Below are 19,793 nucleotides of genomic sequence, written 5' to 3'. Positions count from 1 at the left end.
CTCAGGAAAGAAAGGAGCAGAAAATAGTGTTGCTTTCAGTTTTCAGTTTTCTGCTCACATCATCAGTCGTATGATTCGGAAAAAGTAAGGCTGGATAGGCTTGTTTGGCTGTTTCAAAAAGTTTCAACATGATTGGTGACATGAATCCTGCTTCTTTGTTGTCCATTACCTAGAACACGTCACTGTGTCTGACCAAGCAGAGAGAGAAGCTGTTTTCTTGGCCCAATAATGGATTTAATAATGAATTAAAATGAATGGTTTTCAGATTATGCAGCCACTTGGTTGATTTGAAGGAACTGAACCAAAAATGGCCTCTTTCATCACATTAGTTTTAAGACAAATGGACATCCCTAATGTTTAGTAATGGTCTGTAAGTTTCCAGATTGCCGGTACCTGGTCAAAATAGCCCCGACAAAAAAGCTCCCGACATAATAGTCCCTGACATAACAGCCACTGTCAAAACGACCTGCCCACAATATAACCCTTGACAAGTTGGCCCCCCGACAAAAGGGCCAGATCAGGCTGCCCAGAATATGGCACTGCATTTTTTTCCTAATAATCTTACCATGCCAAACAGGATAAGGTTAGTAAGACTATGAAAATGATGACAACATTGGGGTTTTTTTTTAATTAGCATGTTGATGGAAGAATAGTTTCTTTAAATAACAGACCAGATCATGAATACCAGTTTGTAGCTATAGAATTTTGTTTATTTATATATACTTTATGCAATTGAATGCTGATAGGAGTCTATATCAGTGAATATTTCAGTTGTAGTTTATTATATATTTTTTTGATGTGCTATTTTTTCTTAGGGGGCTGTTTTGTTAACGGGTCTATTTTGTGTAGGGGCTTTTTTGTCAAGGGTTGTTTTGTGGGAGGGGCCATTTTGTGAAGGGCTATTTTGTTAGGGTGTGAAATGTTAAGGGTTATTTTATTACAAGGCTGTTTTGTTGGGGCTTTTTTGCTGGGGCTATTTTGTCAGGGCTATTATGACTGGGTGCCCAGATTGCCTGGGTAAACTTTAGCTTTCTACGGGATCCTTTTATCAAGCTGTGGTAAAAAGGGCCCTGCGATAGCTGTGGTGGCCTTTTTTTTCCGTGTGCCACGCTCATTTTTACCGTAGCGGGTAAAAAGCACAAAAAAAACACATGGCCATGCAGTAAGCTTGCACTTACCGATTGGTCATGCGCAGGGGGGAGCACTTACTGCCACCCATTGAGGTAGCAGTAAGGGCTCCCGTGATACCCTGGCAATAACCCCCTGTGGTATAATTTTTTTAAAAATCCAGCAGCACTGGAATTGGCACACGCTGGACGTTTAATGTGAGCATGTACAAAGTGATGCGTGTAGGAATGAGGAACCAGAACTATAGCTATGTAATGCAAGGTTCCATATTAGGAGTCACCAACCAGGAAAGGGATCTAGGTGTCATCGCTGATGATACGTTGAAACCCTCTGCTCAGTGTGTGGCGGCAGCTAAGAAAGCAAATAGAATGGGCGTCTTTTACTAAGGCGCGCTCACGTTTTTAGTGCGCGCTAAACCTGTGGGCATGCTAAACGTTAGAGGCGCCCATAGGAATGCATTGGCGCCTTTGGTTAGCACACCCACAATTTGAGCACGCACTAAAAACGTGAGCACGCCTTAGTAAAAGGAGGCCAATGTTAGGTATTATTAGGAAAGGAATGGAAAACAAAAATGAGGACATTACTCTACTATAAATAAATCACTTCTATAGTGCTAACAGTCGTACGCAGCGCTCCTTTGTATTGCTCCGTGGTATGACTGCACCTCGAATATTGTGTGCAATTCTGTTCACCGCATCTCAAAAAAGATATGGTGGAATTAGAAAAGGTATAGAGAAGGGCAACGAAAATGATAAAGGGGATGGGATGACTTCCCTATGAGGATAGGCTGAAGCAGTTAGGGCTCTTCAGCTTTGATAAAAGATGGCTGAGGGGAGATATGATAGAGGTCTATAAAATAATGTGTGGAGTGGAACAGGTAGACGTGAATCGCTTGTTTACTGTTTCCAAAAATACTAGGACTAGGGGGCATGCAATGAAGCTACAGAGTAGTGCATTTAAAATGAATTGGAGAAAGTATTTCTTCACTCATACGTAATTAAACTCTGGAATTTGTTGCTAGAGAATGCAGTTAGCTTAGCAGGGTTTAAAAAGAGGATAGCTTCCTAAAAGAAAAGTCCATAAGCCATTATTAAAATGGACTTGGGGAAAATCCACTGCTTATTTCTAGGATAAGCAGCATAAAATGTCTTGCCACGTACTTGTGACCTGGATTGGCCACTTTTGTAAACTGGATGCTGGGCTTGATGGACCGTCAGTCTGTCCCAGTATGGAAATACTTATGTACTTATGAACTACTGCCGGCGGCTATGTTGGGCTGGCGGTAGTTCCGGGTTGTCAGGGTAACCATAGACAAGAAGAGAGGGCCTTTCACTGCATAATATAAGATCTATACTACCTCCATTGTATGCAAATCTATGCATATTAATTGTGGATATTCTGAAAACCTGACTGGCTAGGTGTGTCCTGAGGACTGGGTTGAGAATTCCTGGTCTATACTCAAATCACAGTCTGCATTAATCCTGCTGGATTGTATGCCATGCTGCTTTGTTAAAAGGGAAGGGTTGGAATTGAAACATTTCTACAAGGAACTCTGAGCCAGTGGAGAAATTTTCTGCAAGGCAAGTGAACTAGATAGGCAGGAAAATGAGCTTCTCCAGGGTTATGTAGAGGCCAATTGCCTATTTGCTGTCAAAATTAGCAAAAGGGCCTTTTGCAAGTCAGCTTCCTTAAAGAGTAAGTTTCATGGCCTTTGGGTTGCATTTGGAGCTGGCTATAATTCTGGTTTAATGACGGGTTCCCCCTGGGTCCTGATGGCTACAAATTTAATGGCCTTATTGATCTGAATTCCTAGCACATATGTTAGGTTTTCAGTTTGGCTATGGTTCACAGGGCCTTTAATATATTGAGTTTTTAAGCTTGCCGAGCCTCTGGACTAAGACACTTTAGTACTCACAACTGCAGAGTTTTCACATATGGCTGCTTAGGGGTTTAATTAATAGTGAGCAATTCTGGTCCTCAAGGGCTGCAAATCTGTTTGGTTTTCAGATTATTCATAATGAATATACATGAGATACTGTATATTTGCAGACAATGGAGGCATTGCAATGCAAATATATCTCATGTGTATAAATTCATTGTGGGTATCTATCTATCTATCTATCTGTCTATATGTATATATAATCAATACATCATTTCTATCCTGAAAGTGACTCACAAAAGCATAAATAATTAAACACAACCCCCCCCCCCCCCCCCCGATTCTCAAAACCATTTAACCAGCCAGGTAGACCTGGGGAAAGCCACTGCTTATCCTTGGAGCTAAGTCAATGGAATTTTGTCACCTTTTGGAACTCAGGTATTTCCGACCTGGACTTACCACTGTTAGAAACAGGATAGTGGGCTAGACGGACCCTTGGTCTCATTCTTTTGTTCTTAATTTTCCACCTCAAGTTTGGCTCCCAGTTTGCTAAAGAGATACTTCTTGCTGGACCTACGGATGATACACTGGTTCCTGATTGGGATGAATTTCTACAACTCTGTGAGGAAGCCATCCGCGGTGAAGCTGCAGTGAACATGGCTGTGATGAGGCCTAACGTTCATTTTACATAGATTCATTCAGAACTGAAATGGAGAAGTAGCTGTTTGTGCAGTACAAGTGCTTGTATGTAGTGGTCTTTCTACAGTTACCAGCTGTTCGCTTGGCATGGCAAGCCTCTTGGGGTCTGCTTATTTCTAGCAGAGTATGCCAGTTCTGCAGATTTTTATGGTGCTGTTACTGGAAAAGATTGATGGCCCAGAACTTTTTGTCTAATGACAGATGTGCCTCAGGAGCTGTGATCTTTGTGTTTGTGTTTAGGTTGTGCCAGAAGGGGAAGGAGAAGGGGGAAAGGGATCAATTGGAAAAACAAGCATGACAGTACACTGTTTAATGCATAAAGGCAAGGAAGCTCTGTGGTTCTATGCGATCTCCCATTCCTGCTGAAAAGTAACAGTTTAGAGCAATCAGGTTGCCCTGACTAATTCTTCATCTGTAGATTTAGGACTCGGGGTAATGCTTTGACACATTGCTAAGTGGCTTCCTGAATTTCCAGTGGGTTTTTGATGGGCTTTGTCTGAATGTTATTGTATTCTGCAAAGCCATGTGGGGTTTTTAAAAAATTACATTAGCTGAAAACGTCTGACTGGTGGCAGACCGGTAAAGAGTGCTGTCTTCTCAACTTGTATCAGGGGTATAGCTAGGTGGGGCCATGGGGGCATGGGCCCCTACAGATTTAGCCCTGGCCCCCTCTACTTTCGACCCCCCTACCACCGACCCTCCTCCACCACTTATGATCCCCCCTCCCCCGCCGCCGCTGACTCTCCCCTGCCGCTGCCAGGTACCTTTGCTGGCGGGGTTCCCCAACCTCCGCCAGCTGGTCTTCTTCAGCGCCGGTCTCCGGTGCCTTCGCTGCTCTGTTTCTGTGACTCCTGATGTCCTGCATGCACGTCCTGCAAGTTACATGCACGCAGGACGTCAGGAGTCAGGACTTACAGAAACAGAGCAGCGAAGGCGCCGGAGACTGGTGCTGAAGAAGACTTTGGATGGTGGGGGTTGGGGACCCCTGCCAGCAAAGGTACCTGGGGGTGATAGGGGAGGGTCAGTGGCGGCAAGGGGGGGTTGAAAGTGGCGGGAGAGTCGGCGACTGGGGGAAGCAGGCTAAACCCCCACCTCGGGCTCTGGACCCCCTCCCGCCGAGGTCTGGCTACGCCCCTGACTTGTATACACTGAGGCCCTGATGGTCAGAAGCAAAGGCGGGTGCTAGAGGCCAGTAGTGCCGTACTAGTGCCCGCGTTTGCTCCTGACTGATGATCAGAGCTGGCGAGCGCATGTAACAATGCGCTCACCAGCTCTGAACGCAATGAGCATGCAAGTGCATGTTAAACAGGGCATTTGGTATTCCTCCCCAGTGCTCAGTGGGCAGCGCACCAAACATTGGTGCTGCTACAACTGCAAAGCCTATGCCAGCTCGGAGCTGGTGCTAGGGTTTGTGGAGCATTGGGGAGGAATGGGAAGCCCTGTCCAGCATGCATTTGAATGTTAGCAATGCCCCCAACCCCCCCCCCCCCCCCAAGCAGTCCAGGCCCTAGTGGCTAGTGCTTCTCCGGCATAGCAATACAGGGCAGAAGGTCCGATGGACCTCCAGCCCCCCCAGCACCCTCCAGACAACAGGGCCCAAGGGGCTGGAGATCCTGTGGATCTCCAGTCCCCCTAACTCCCCCAACAACCAAAAAAGTAAACCCTGGTGGCTCAAGTGGGCTGCCATCCAAACATTGAGCTTTCCTGGTGGACTAGTGGAGCCCTCCCCCCTCTCCACGGCACCTTGTCACTGGAGGAGGGAGTAGTACATTCTCTCCTTGTCTGGTGTCGTCTTCAAAATGGCAGCACCCTGCCCTGCCCTGTGCATCCTGGGATGCGCTGGGCGGGGCTTCCCTAGTTTCTTCCTTATATGGTTGTGAAGCCCCACCTAGCTCATTCCAGGATCCTCTGGGCAGGGCAAGGCACCGCCATTTTGAAGGTGGCGCCAGACAAGGAGGGAATGTGTTACTCCCTCCTCCAGTGACAAGGTGCGCGGGGGAGGGGAGGGAGAGTAGGGAGGGCTCCTCTGGGTTACCAGGGGAGCTCGGGGTTCGGATGGCAGCCCACTTGGACTACCAGAATTTACTTTTTCAGTTGTTGGGGGGGGGGGGGGGTTAGGGAGCCTGGAGATCCACCAGATTTCCAACCTCCTCGGCCCTCGGGTCGTGGGGGATATTGGGGGTCTGGAGGTCTGTTGGATCTTTTGCTCCCTGTGTCGCTGTACTGGGGGGGGGATTGGGGTGGCAGAAGGCAGAGGTATGGGGGTCCCACGGATCTCCATTTCCTTGTTTGACACCTACCAAGAGCTGTAAAAGTATTGGGCCAGCCTGGCACTGCTGTACAGCTGTACGCATTAGTCCAGTTCACTCTGCGCCTTTCCTCTGCAGTTAACGTAGTCAGCAACATTTTGAAGGGCTTGTGAGGATTTTACTGGTGTCCAGGGCTTCCACCTTCCTCAAATCTCACAGCTGTAAACTGTTCTTGCACATAAAGGTATGACTACCTGCTTTCTGGTTCAACCCAGGCATATTGCATTGTTTTGGGGTTTACAGTACCATGTAATAATTATCACATACAATTATGAAGGGAGTGTTAACTCCCCCAAACTAGTCAAGTGGTATATTAAAGTTCTTCTAATTAAAAGGTATCATTTTATGCTAATTATTTTATTTATTAATCTTTGTACCCCGTAGTCTCTCAAAGAATGGCCTAATATTTAAAAAAATTTTGTTTTTAAAAAATTAATTCCATTTATAATTTATTTCCTTTGTTTGTTTGAAATGAAATAAACAATATGCATGAAAAGAGAATCATAATGACATGCGATCCAGCCACCTGTTGCCAAAAAAAATCCACCTTGCTGCAACTAGAAAAAAAGTTCAGGATCCTCTAGACCAGTCCTCCCCCTCCCCCTCAGATGCATCTCACACCGTCCACAGAGTTTCTAAAGTTCAGATGAGGCAGAAGGTAATCCCCAGTCACTCTGGCCTCCCTTGTACATATTTCTAAGAGGCAAAAGTGAGCTCTGAGGCTGGCAGCATTTTCAAATGCCAGCCTGTAAGTGCTGAAATGGCTGGAGATTCCTCCTGCCCCATTTGGACTTCCAAACCCCTCAGAAAGGGGTAAGTTGGGCCTGGGAGAGAGAGTGGAAGCAGGTCTCAAGGACCTTGAATTTTTCAAATTTTGGTGGCACTGAGAGTGAGGCAGAGATTGGGCCAGGGCTGTTGGCTGCTTACAATGATACTAAAATGAGAAATGAGTAAAATTGGCTTTATAATTTATTTATTTTTAAAACATAATGAAACAAAAACACATCTTTACTGTTAATGGTCTGTGATAGATTAAGTACAAAGTACTCAGGAATGATAAAATCTCCATTAAAACTTCGTAGGAGTTGATGTTTAGCTGGCGGAGCTCAGTGTTTTACCACTGCTGCCAGTGTCGTGCCTGGAAGTTCGGTGCTGGTCCATGGCCAGGCTGTGGCATTGAATTTCCAGGTTCTCAGATCCTGATAAACTATAGCCGGTTATGGGCCCCTTTTACAAAGTGGTGGTAAGCCCAATGCGGGCTTAGCTCTCACTAGGGTTACCATATGTCCGGATTTACCCGGACATGTTCTCTTTTTGAGCACATGTCCGGGCAACCGGGTGGGTTTTGCCAATCTGCCCGTTTGGCCGGGTTTCTGGACAAACGGGTAGGCTGATGGGCAGGCCGTCCTATAGGACGGCCTATAGGATGGCCCGCCCACCAGCCTGCCCGTTTATCCAGAAATCCGGACAAACGGGCAGATTGCTAGCCTCCTCTCTCCTTACGTATTACTGCCTTGGTGGTCTAGTGACCTCTTCCACCTTCAGGGCAGGAAAGAGCCCCCTCTTTCCTGCCCGGAGCGCTGCCCTGCATGCATCCTTCCTGTTCCTGATCTCAGTGCTGATTCAAAATGGCCGCCGAGAGTTGAAGTGACCTTGCAAGACTTCAACTCTCGGCGGCCATTTTGAATCGGTGCCGAGATCACGAACAGGAAGGATGCATGCAAGGCAGCGCTCTGGGCAGGAAAGAGGGGGCTCTTTCCTGCCCTGAAGAGGTCACTAGACCACCAGGGCAGTTGTAAGGTAAGGGGAGGGGGAGTGATGGGGTGTGTGACAGGGGGGAGGGGGAAATGTGACAGGCGGTGGAGCGAGGGCGTGAAAGGGTGTGGGGTGGGGTGTGAAAGGGGACGGGGCATGTGTCCTCCCTTTTGGGGGACAAAATATGGTAACCCTAGCTCTCACTAAAAAGGAAATAGCGCCAGGCTATTTCAGCAGCTCGGCAGCAGTTCCCACCTCCAGCACATGTCATAACTGGTACTACAAAAAATGTTTATTTTTGTAGCTCTGGTGTGTACCCGGCGGTACCACTGGGTAAGCATGGCAGCCCTTACCGCCACTTCATTGGGTGGCGTTAAGGGCTCCCTCCCAAAATGGTCATGTGGCAAGTGCTTCACTTGCCGCATAGCCATTTCCTAAAAAAAAGAAAGACCTACCTTTTACCTGGTGTGGTAAAAAGGGGCCTTGGCGCCCGCCGAAACATGCACTGATGCCAGCAGCTTCGGAAAAGGGACCTAAAGTGTGATATTCAGCACTTAACTGGCGATGGGGCACCATATAAAGAGAGGACTGACTTTTATGCCGTCCTATTTATGAGGTGACCTTGGCCGGTTAAATTCTGAATATCGTCTCTTAACCGATCAAGTGCCAACTCTGCCCCCAGATCACCCCCAAAATAGCCAGTTTTGCTTTAGGAGCTCACCGGTCATTTTCAGCAACACAAACCTATGAAGTGCGTCTGAAAATTGACCAGTTAGCCCTGAACAAGTGATTTAACTGACCAAGAGCCAATTCTGGCCAGTTAAATCGCTTTGAATATGGGCCCCTTTGTAGCAGACCATAAAAATGAGTCATTCTCAGAATGACGACATATTAAAATGGTTTGTGTGGGCCGCTCTCCACATTCTTCTGATCTTCTCCAAAGTCTTGACCAGCATTTTGAATTTTGGCCTTTCTGTTCCCTCTTTCTACAGGTGACAACTGTGAAGTGGACAGTGGTGCAGGACGGTGTGTCCCGGGCGTGTGCAGGAATGGTGGCACATGCACCAACTTGGCCAATGGTGGTTTCCAGTGCCAGTGCCCTTCGGGAGGTTTCGAGAAGCCCTATTGCGAGCTTTCCATTCGATCCTTCCCTCCTAAATCGTTTGTCATGTTCCGAGGCCTGCGACAGAGATTTCGAATGAGTCTCTCTCTTTCGTAAGTGCTTCTCTCCTGGTAGGAACTTGGCAGCTGTACAATACAACAGACACAAGGGCATGTAGGCTTTTGTTTTTGCGTTCATCTCAACCATTGGAGAACTGTTGTGGCATTGGTTCAGTGATTCTCATTTAGGAGATCTGGGTTTGATTCTTGAGCCCATCATCTTCTCCTTGGCTCATCTAGGGCTGTCTCGTACTATGCCTTCCCCCTTTTCTCTCTTCTTTTTATTTTCTTCTGATTTGCTTTTATCTCTGGCTTTAACTACTTTCTTAGTTGTCTTCCATTTTTTATACAGTTGTCTTCTTCTTTGTATTCGGGCATTTTCTTTTCCCCTTCCTTCTCTCTCCATTCCCCGCACCCTCTTTCCCTTTCCTTCCCTCCAACCTGCCTCTCCCTCCCCCCATTATCTGTGCCCTCCATGGACAGTTTGAGTTGCTTCTTCATTCCTGTTGAACAAACAGAGCTCTTTGTAATGAGGTTAGGATTGATGAAATGGAAATGATGTCACTGCCGACAAGTGACATTCACCAATCGTGGGAAACAAAGGGCACAGTATGCTGTTGGAGGCATTACCTCATCATCTCATGACTAATGTCACTGTGGAATAATTAGATACAAAGCTCTCTATCTCTCTTCCCTCTTTGGGCACTTTCCTTCCATTAGCCATTCTGCATCTGTATTGAGGGCTCTTTGTCGTGTGTGAACAGAGATCCTTAGGAAGATGACATGTACCATAGATTACTTTGTTAAATGCAGGAAGTCAGTGTGTATGTCCCTCTGGAGAGAGATCATTGAAGCAAGTTTTAAAAAAAAACCCTAAACAGCTGGAGAGCCTTGTGTCAAGGGCAGATAACAATGTGTCTACTCACGCCCCTCTGCCTTCATGAGGAAGAGAATGAAGAACACCATTTGTTTTTTCCTTGCTTTTCTTTCCTTTCCTAAATGTTCACCTCATTGCTTTTTCAGAAGCTTTTCAGACATTTGGGTTCCTGTTACCTTCATCCTGCTGCTACTGTTAATAGTTTGAAAAGCACCAGGAGCCTAATCTGTGTGGAGGAAATGAAGGGTATCTCTTTATTATTATTATTAGGATTTATTTACCGCCTTTTGGAAGGAATTCACTCAAGGCGGTGTACAGTAAGAATAGATCAAACATGAGCAGTAGGCAATTAGAGCAGTAAAAATATTCGAACAACAATGCAAAGTATGGCATGGCATACTACTTGCAATGACAACACAATATGTACTAGAACATTATAAGTTTATTACTTCTGTTTGTTCAAACTGATTGATTTATCATGATTGAAGTTTATTATTTCTGATTGTTCAAACTGATTTATCATGTTTGAAGTTTAATCTTATACCTTTTACTTCTCAGCATGAAAATGAACTTTCTTTACCTGAATATCTAATCCACTCTGTCACCTCCATCTTAACTATGTATGTTCTCTTTTGCCGGAATTGGTGATCACCATTACAGAACAATGCAAGCCACATTGAGCCTGCAAATAGGTGGGAAAATGTGGGATATAAATGCTACAAATAAATAAATAATTGGTAGTGAAAGGTTAGGCAAAGTTGTAACATATAGATGAGTAAGAAAGTAGGAAGAATTAGAAAGTAAGGTGATTGATTTGAAGAAAGTTGCATGTGAGGTCAGAGAGATGGTTGAATATTATCTCAGCTAGGGTAGGAGTGGATCTTTACACTAAGTGCTCCTTTGCACATGCAAACGTATATAATACCAGCACGTATACATGTAGGTGTTCGCTTACTCGTGAAAGTGCTCGCAGATGGCCTAAGCACTATTCTGTAGCGGCATGCCTAACTTACATAGGGGCCTTTTCACTATTTATGCATTCTTGTATCACACTGTTATCCGAAAACAGGTTTCAGTTCAAAGTGGCTTACAATGTACATTTTGCTGAAGCTACCATCATTTTTTACAGTTAGGACATGGAAGAGACATCTGTAGCTTATTATTTATTTATTTATTGCATTTGTACCCCACATTTTCCCACCTATTTGCAGGCTCAATGTGGCTTACATATTACCGTCAAGGCGTTTGCCCAGTCGGTTGATAACAGATACAAGGTTGTATAGTGATCGTAAGAGTTATAAGTGGAGGGTCGGAAGGGATGAAGATTGCATGTTGTCCAGTACGATTATAGTCATGCTGGGTTGCTGGGTGAAGAGGTTTACGTGGGGTCGTTGAGGTAGGCCGTTTTGAAGAGGTTGGTTTTTAGTGATTTCCTGAAGTTCAGGTGGTCGTGTATTGTTTTCACAGCTTTTGGGAGGTCATTCCATAGTTTTGCGCTTATGTGGGAGAAGCCGGATGCGTAAGTTGTTTTGTGTTTCAGTCCTTTGCAATTTGGGTAGTGTAGGTTTAGGTAGGATCTTGATGATTTGACTTTGTTTCTTATTGGCAGATCTATAAGGTCTGTCATGTATCCTGGGACTACGCCGTATATGATTTTGTGGACTAAGGTGCAGATTTTGAAGGTGATCCGTTCTTTGATTGGGAGCCAATGCAACTTTTCTCAAAGGGGTTTGGCACTTTCGAAGCGTGTTCTGTTGAATATCAGCCTGGCTGCTATATTTTGGGCGGTCTGGAGTTTTTTTATGAGTTGTTCTTTGCAATCTACGTAGTTTCTGTTGCAATAATCTGCATGGCTTAGGACCATTTATTGCATTAGATATCGAAAGGTTGCTCTTGAGAAGAAAGGTTTTAATCGTTTGAGCTTCCACATTGAATAGAACATTTTCTTTGTTACTGAGTTTACTTGGGTCTTGAGAGTAAGGTTGCTGTCAAGTGTGACGCCGAGTATTTTCAAACTGAGGTAGGGAGGGTATGTCCTGGAGTATTTATGGTTGTGGGTTTGTACTTGTTATGTTGAGAGGAGAGGATGAGGCAATGTATTTTTTCAGTGTTTAGTTTCAGTTGGAATGAGTTTGCCCAGGAGTCCATGATGTTCAGGCCATCGTTGATTTTATTGGCTATTTCTGTCAGATCATGTCTGAAGGGGATGCAGTTAGCTGTAGAATGTTTTTAAAGAGGTAGGTTTTCAGTTCTTTTCTGAATTGAAGATAGTTAGTGATGTTTCTTGTGGCTTTTGGTACTGAATTCCACCATTTGGAAGCCAGGTAGCTAAATCCTGCTGTGTAGATGGTTTTGTAGGTTATGTTTTCAGTTGTTTAGATGAAGAAGTAGGTATCCCCTGGTTTCCGGGCTAGCATTTCTTGGGGCTCTTTCTATCAAATCTAGCATATATTCAGGTGCCATTCCAAATAGTATCTTGTAAATGAGTGTGCAAGCTTTGGAAAGTAGGCGTGCCTTGATTGGCAGCCAGTGTAGTGTTATGAGCAGTGGGGTATAGTCAAAGGCAGAATGATGCTTGGGTGCATGAGGAGAGGGACCAGCAGGAAAAAAGAGGTGATAGTGCCCTTATTTAAGTCTCTGGTGAGGCCCCATTTGGAGTACTGCATGCAATTCTGGAGACCACACCAACAGGAAGATGTAAACAGGATGGAGTCAGTCCAGAGGGCAGCTACCAAACTGGTAAATGGTCTCTGTCATCAAACATATAGGGACAGGCTTCAGGACCTCAACATGTATATGCTGGAAGAGAGGTGGGAGAGAGGGGATATGATAGAGATGTTTAAATACCTCAGTGGAGTTAATGTACAGGAGATGAGCCTTTTCCAAATGAAGGAAAACTCTGGAATGAGGAAATAGACTTAGGAGGAATCTAAGAAAATACTCTTTTACGGAAAGAGTGGTGTATGTATGGAATCGTCTCCTTGTGAAGGTCTTATAGACGAGGACTGTGTCAGAATTTAAGAAAGTGTGGGACAGGCACGTGGGATCCCTTAGGAAAAGAAGGAGCTAGTGGTTACTGAGGAAGGGCAGATTGGGTGGGCCATTTGGTCTTTATCTGCCATCATGATTCTATGTTTCTAAAAGAGCCACACAGATCAATCAATATTTCATTAAAATATCAGACTCCATCTATACAATGCGCTTATTTACATTCAGTTCTCACCATAGGCCTGTTGAAATAATAAAGTTTTCAACTCTCTTTTCAACTGCCTGCAAATTTTCAATAGCTCTTAAGTTAAATTAGAGGGAATTCCACAGCTTGGGCCCAATTATATGAAAATAGAGGATCAATAGTCCTCCAGTCTCACCGTCATACCAAGTGACACCTAACTCATCTATTTCAGCCGCATGGGTACCTGAATGCGGAGTACCACAAGGATCCCCCCTCTCGCCGACTCTATTCAACTTAATGATGATACCCTTGGCAAAATTACTATGAAATCAAAACCTTAATCCATACATTTACGCAGATGACGTAACGATCTACATCCCATTCAAACAAGACCTAAAAGAAATTTCCAATGACATCAACCAAAGTCTCAACATCATGCATTCCTGGGCGGACGCATTTCGGCTAAAACTTAATGCGTAAAAAACCCAGTGCCTAATACTCACCTCCCAACACAACAAGAAAGAATTCACCGCTATTAACACACCTACTTTAAACCTTCCTATTTCAGAAACCCTAAAAATTCTTGGAGTCACTATTGATCGACACCTAATACTAGAGAACCTCGCGAAAAACACAACCAAGAAAATGTTTCACTCAATGTGGAAACTAAAAAGAATAAGACCTTTCTTCCCAAGGAGTATTTTCCGCAACCTGGTACAATCAATGGTGCGCAGTCATCTAGACTATTGCAACGCACTATATGCCGGCTGCAAAGAACAAATAATCAAGAAACAACAGACAGCCCAGAACACTGCAGCTAGACTCATATTGGGCAAACCAAAATTTGAAAGTGCCAAGCCCCTACGAAAAAAATGACACTGGCCCCCACTCAAGGAACGCATCACGTTCAAAATATGCTCACTAGTTCACAAAATTATCCATGGAGACGCACCAGCTTACATGTCAGACCTGATAGACCTGCCACCTAGGAATGCCAAAAGATCATCCCATACATTCATTGATCTGCACTTCCCCAGCTGCAAAGGAACGAAATACAAACTAATGCATGAGTCAAACTTTACCTACCTGAGCACACAGTTATGGAATGCACTGCCGCGCAGCTTGAAATCAATCTATGAAAGAACGAACTTCCACATATTACTGAAGACCCATCTCTTTAATAAAGCGTACCACAAAGATCAACAATTGTGAATGTACACAACTCGCACATCTATATTCAGAACTGTTTTATAATATCTGCTTGTATACTGTTACTCTGTTTGTTTTGTTTGTTTATTATCATCATGCTGACCAAGATCCTGCAATACTAAATATTTAACTACTAGCATTCTTCCACTACTCATAATGTATTGTAAGCCACTTTGAGCCTGCAAAGAGGTGGGATAAGGTGGGATACAAATGCAACAAGTAAATAAATAAATAAGGTATATCTAACAATGTTTTCTTAGCAACCTCAAAGCTCGCGGTGGTTGATAAAGTCTGAGATTTGTTGAGATTATCACAGAAACACAATCATTTAAAACTGTAAACACTAAGAGCAAAATATAAAATTTGTTCCATCACTCAATCAGTAACCAGTGCAATTTTTTTTTTAAACTGGAGTGATATGGGAAAAGCATGAACATCCAATTAAAACTCTTGTACTATTGCTACTTGCAATGCCTCAAGTGCATTTGTTCACATGTGTGAAAAGTGCACAGTGACAAGCAGGCGTGCACTTTGATGTGATCTGTGTGTGGGTGTGGTCAGAAGGAGCATGGGTGGAGTCATGAAGTGTGCAGGTAGGGCTATAAAATATTCGCCTGCATGCATACTTTTAAAGAGGAAGAGGATGGGGATTTGATATATTGCCTTTCTGAAAGCGGTTTACATATTATATACAGGCATTTATATACTTTTTTGTACCTGGGGCAATGGAGGGTTAAGTGACTTGCCCAGAGTCTCAAGGAGTTGCAGTGGGAATTGAACCCTGTTTCTCTGGCTGCTGCACTAACCATTAAGCTACTCCTCCACACTCCTTTTACAGTGGCCTCCAAGCAGTTTCTGCAGGTTTTGTGTCTTCATGTGCCTGTGTTGTATAAAATCATCCTCCATGTGCAAATCCAGGAAAGACTGCATGTCTTCGTGTATGTGGCATGATTTGGGGAACACAGTCTCCCTTGTAATACCCTTAAAATCACATGCAAGCTCAGTCTTACCAGCTTGTCTTTGTGAGTATGGTTTCTGCTGGTCCCAGTAGAATTCTTTCAAATCACCCTCAGTATCGAGCACGTTTTAAAAAAATATAAGCAGATGGTGAGAAATGCTGGTGAATCTATAAATCAGCATCTCAGGAGTTTGAGGAGATAAGATAGAAGAGGCATAATTCAATTATTTTGTGAATGGGATGACCCAGCTCTGCTTAAAAATTGAGTTTCTGACACCTCTCAGGAGTTTGGCAATCCTCTCAGTGTAATATCTGTGAAGCCACTGAATAAATGATACCACTGGAGTGCCTCTGACCAGAGAAGATTTAATTTGGGAGAAAGAGAAAGTTGGTAGATGGAAACAGAGTGGTTTGATAACAGTCTTATCTTACTGTTTAGAGAGATGGAGAAAGCTGAAGTGGAAAGAGACAAAGAAAGGGGTGAGGGGGAGGGGGGAGATACTCTTCAGGCTGGTCACAATGGGGATAATTTTATTACAAGGAACCTGGGTAGAAAAAGTATATAAGCCCATATATTGCATGCATATTATAAAGGTCACAGTTCATCTATGTATCTTCATACAATAATCTACCTGAAAGTTTTCGCACAAAATACTCCTGCCCAGAGACCAGAGTAGCTTTGCATCAGTATGCACTGGTAGAAATCGGCACATATGTGTGTATTCTACTACTACTACTTATCATTTTTATAGCGCTACTAGATGTACGCAGCACTGTACACTTGAACTTGAAGAGACAGTCCATGCTCGACAGAGCTTACAATCTAATTAGGACAAACAGGACAAACAAGAGATAAGGGAATATTAAAGTGAGGATGATAAAATAAGGGTTCTGAACAAGTGAATAAGGGTTAGGAGTTAAAAGCAGCATCAAAAAGGTGGGCTTTTAGCTTAGATTTGAAGACGGCCAGAGATGGAGCTTGACGTACCGGCTCAGGAAGTCTATTCCAGGCATATGGTGCAGCAAGATAAAAGGAACGGAGTCTGGAGTTAGCAGTGGAGGAGAAGGGTGCAGATAAGAGAGATTTACCCAGTGAATGGAGTCCTCTGGAGTCTTTCATGAGGTACTTTGTCAAACGCCTTCTGAAAATCCAGATACACAACATCAACTGGCTCACCTTTATCCACATGTTTGTTCACCCCTTCAAAGAAATGTAGTATTATTTATTTATTTATTACATTTGTACCCCGCGCTTTCCCACTCATCGCAGGCTCAATGCGGCTTACATAGTAACAAGAGAATACAATCTGTAGTATCAGAATCAACAAAGGAGGTATGTGATAGGACAAATGAACTTATTCTATTGAGAATGGGAATGGCTTATATTTGAGGGGGCAATAGGGAGGCTGATCTTAGGGGAGTTTCTATTGAGGCAGGGGGCTTGGATTGGTAGTGGTGGGGAGGGGAACCTTGACCACACAGTTTTTTTCAGCATCTTTGGGCAGCAACTGTGATGCTTGAGTGCTGGAGTAACACAGCTGCTGCTTCTGGAGGTGGGGTATTATGAGCAACTATAGTATTGGCAGTCATGATAGCTACTGCAAGATAACAAACTGTGAGATAGCTCTGATAGCTTGCCTTGCACGGTCTCTGCCCCAAATCCTGCCTCAATTCTGTCCCAACCCTTGTTAGACACTTGCCGCAGGAATTTTACCTCCTGCTAGTTTTTATTGCATGGTAGCTGTTCGCATCTGCTCACACCCATGGTAAGTGATTGACACACTTTAGTAACATAGTAGATGATGGCAGAGAAAGACCTGCATGGTCCATCCAGTCTGCCCAACAAGATAACTCATATGTGCTACTTTTTGTGTATACCTGACCTTGATTAGTATCTGCCATTTTCATGGCACAGACCGTAGAACCCCGCCTTCCACCACCGGCTCCGCCACCCAATCTCGGCTAAGCTTCTGAGGATCCATTCCTTCTGAACAGGATTCCTTTATGTTTATCCCACGCATGTTTGAATTCCGTTACCGTTTTCATCTCCACCACCTCCCGCGGGAGGGCATTCCAAGTATCCACCACTCTGTCCGTGAAAAAATACTTCCTGACATTTTTCTTGAGTCTGCCCCCCTTCAATCTCATTTCATGTCCTCTAGTTCTACCGCCTTTCCATCTCCGGAAAAGGTTTGCGGTAAACATGCCCTTAAGTTAATTCACATAGTACATCTGATATTATTTCTTATATAGTGATTGGTACACTCTAAAGTGATCACCCTATGGATAGCTGAGGCTGGGAATATGTCTCACCCCTTGCTTTCTATCTTAATCTTTCATTTATTTATTTATTTGGTGCACTTGTATCCCACATTTTCCCAGCTTATGCAGTTTCAATATGGCTAACAAAGTTACAAGAAAATTACATAATACAACAGGAGAAAATTGTTCCAGTAGGCACTAAGGGCTGGATTCTATATAAAGTGCGATGAGTAGCGTGCGTTAAATTATACTCGTGGCCAATTTACGCACACTGCTCAATTGAGTAACAAGCCAATTAGTGACGATAATTGGCTGATAACCAATTATCATCACTAATTAGCAATAATTGGAATTTACTTGTGCATCTTTTTAGGCGTATTCTAAAAAGCAGTGCACGGAAATTTCAATGCACTCAGCTGAAAAGGGGGCACAGCTATGGGAGGAGTGTAGGCGTGTTTGGGGCATCAATAAAATTTACACATGTTGTTATAGAATTTGGGGGAACGCATGTATATTTAGGTGTGAGCATTTTGGCCTAAATGAGTGCACCTAAATATACGCATGCTGCCTCAGCCTGTGTGCTATTCTATATACCACATCCTACTGTAGACATTTATAGAATAGCGCTATGCGTGTTATTCTAACGTGCCTACATTTACTGAATCCAGCCCTAACTCTGCATGTGAATCCCATTCATGCATTGATGTCCTACAGAAAAAAAAATTAATTCATTAAATTGTTTGTTACATTTGTATCCCACATTTTCCCACTTATTTGCAGTCTCAATGTGGCTTACATAGTACCGTAAAGGCGTTCGCCAAGTCCGGTAGATAACAAATACAAGGTGATGGTGTGGTTGAATAAGGTTCATGAGTTTCGTACGCAATGGTGCCGCAATGGGGTTAGAAGAGGGAAAGGGTTATAAGGTGTCCATAACGAGCTGTGATGTTGCTGTGTTGCAGGCACTTAGGTTGGGTCGGTAGGATATGCCTTTTTAAACAGGTAGGTTTTTAGTGATTTCCTGAAGTTCAGATGGTCGTAGGTTGCTTTCATGGCCTTTGACAGTGCATTCCATAGTTGCGTGCTTATATAGAAGAAGCTGGATGCATAAGTTGTTTTATATTTATATTTGCAGAACAAGATCTAATTATTTCAGTCCAAATGCATTCTCTGATAACCAGATGTGTACATGAACTCTGATATGTCAGGTGTATTCTATGATGTGAACCAGAACTTCTACAGACACAGGATACCAGACCCACTTTTAGAGACACTTGACCCAAATGTACACACTGTACACACATCCTGTGAAACACCTGTTTACTCAAGCTCGTGCCAGTACTCAGAGCAAATTTCAGCAGGCTAAATCCATGGGTACAATGGTGCATCGTTGGCCAGGTTTCAAATAGAAACTATGGTACATTTGACCTCTTCAGAGCACTAGTGAGCTATGTCCAGTTTTTTTTTAATGATTTCAGCTGTGCATTGATTCATAGTCTCTATGGCCTAAAGACTTACTGGTCAATATTCAAAGTGATTTAAATGGCCAGGAGAGGCTCCTGGCAGGTTATATCGCTTGTGCAGGGTTTTCCGCTGATATTCAGTGGCATTAAGTGGTTCATGCTGCTGATTATCAGCACCGACCACTAAACTGAAAGCCGGCTATTTTGAGGTGGTCTGGGAGTAGAGTCAGCAGTTATGCATTAAAGTGCCAAAGTTACCTCTCTACTGGATCGAATACCTTTTCAGCATCAATTGGCAGTAGTACTATAGGTGTCCTTGATTGCACTGCTTGCCAGTTTAATTGAATTGCTCTACGTATATTGTCCAAAGTACAAAACAGGGAAATCCTCTACGATGATGAATCACAGCAGGCAAAAGTGGGGGCTGACCGGGGACAAGTCACCGCTGGAGATGTGGCTCCGGCAGTCTTTGTTGATATATGTGGGGAGGGGACCCGACATGGGCCGTGTTTCGGCGCGTGCAGGCGCCTCCATCGGGGGTCAGGTGGTGGACTCTATGGGTGAAAAATGATGATGGAGTGATGATAAATGAAAACAATGTACAAACCTCAATTTCCGGAAATCACTAAAGACCGATCTGTTCGAAAAGGCATACACTACTGATCCAACTTAAGTAACTGAGCTCAGCAACACAACGAAGCCATAACCTTCAATGAACAACATATGTTCTTCTCTTGATTCTCTAATGTTCTGTAACAACATCACTCTGTATTTGTTTGATCACCGGAGGTGGCTAACACCTCATGGTACTATGTAAGCCACACTGAGCCTGCAAAGAGGTGGGAAAATGTGGGGTACAAATGCAATAAATAAATAAATAAATAGATAAACAGCCAAATTGGACTTCATAAGACACAGTCC

The 19,793-nt window shown here is 43.9% G+C and overlaps 1 protein-coding gene across 1 annotated transcript in view; it reads left to right on the top strand.

Annotated features, from left to right (window-relative positions):
• The window catches only part of CELSR3 (cadherin EGF LAG seven-pass G-type receptor 3), a 192,911-nt gene that overhangs the window by 99,636 nt on the left and 73,482 nt on the right, over nt 1–19,793 (top strand). Inside the window, exon 3 of the mRNA XM_030206760.1 lies at nt 8,763–8,985. Coding sequence (XP_030062620.1) covers nt 8,763–8,985 — 223 coding nt within the window. The remainder of the gene's footprint in view (nt 1–8,762; nt 8,986–19,793) is intronic.

This window comes from Microcaecilia unicolor, chromosome 6 (assembly GCF_901765095.1).
Source record: "Microcaecilia unicolor chromosome 6, aMicUni1.1, whole genome shotgun sequence".
In the NCBI taxonomy this organism is placed as follows: Eukaryota; Metazoa; Chordata; class Amphibia; order Gymnophiona; family Siphonopidae; genus Microcaecilia; species Microcaecilia unicolor.
The sequence above is the reverse complement of the archived record's forward strand: the minus strand, read 5'-3'. Positions and strand labels throughout refer to the sequence as shown.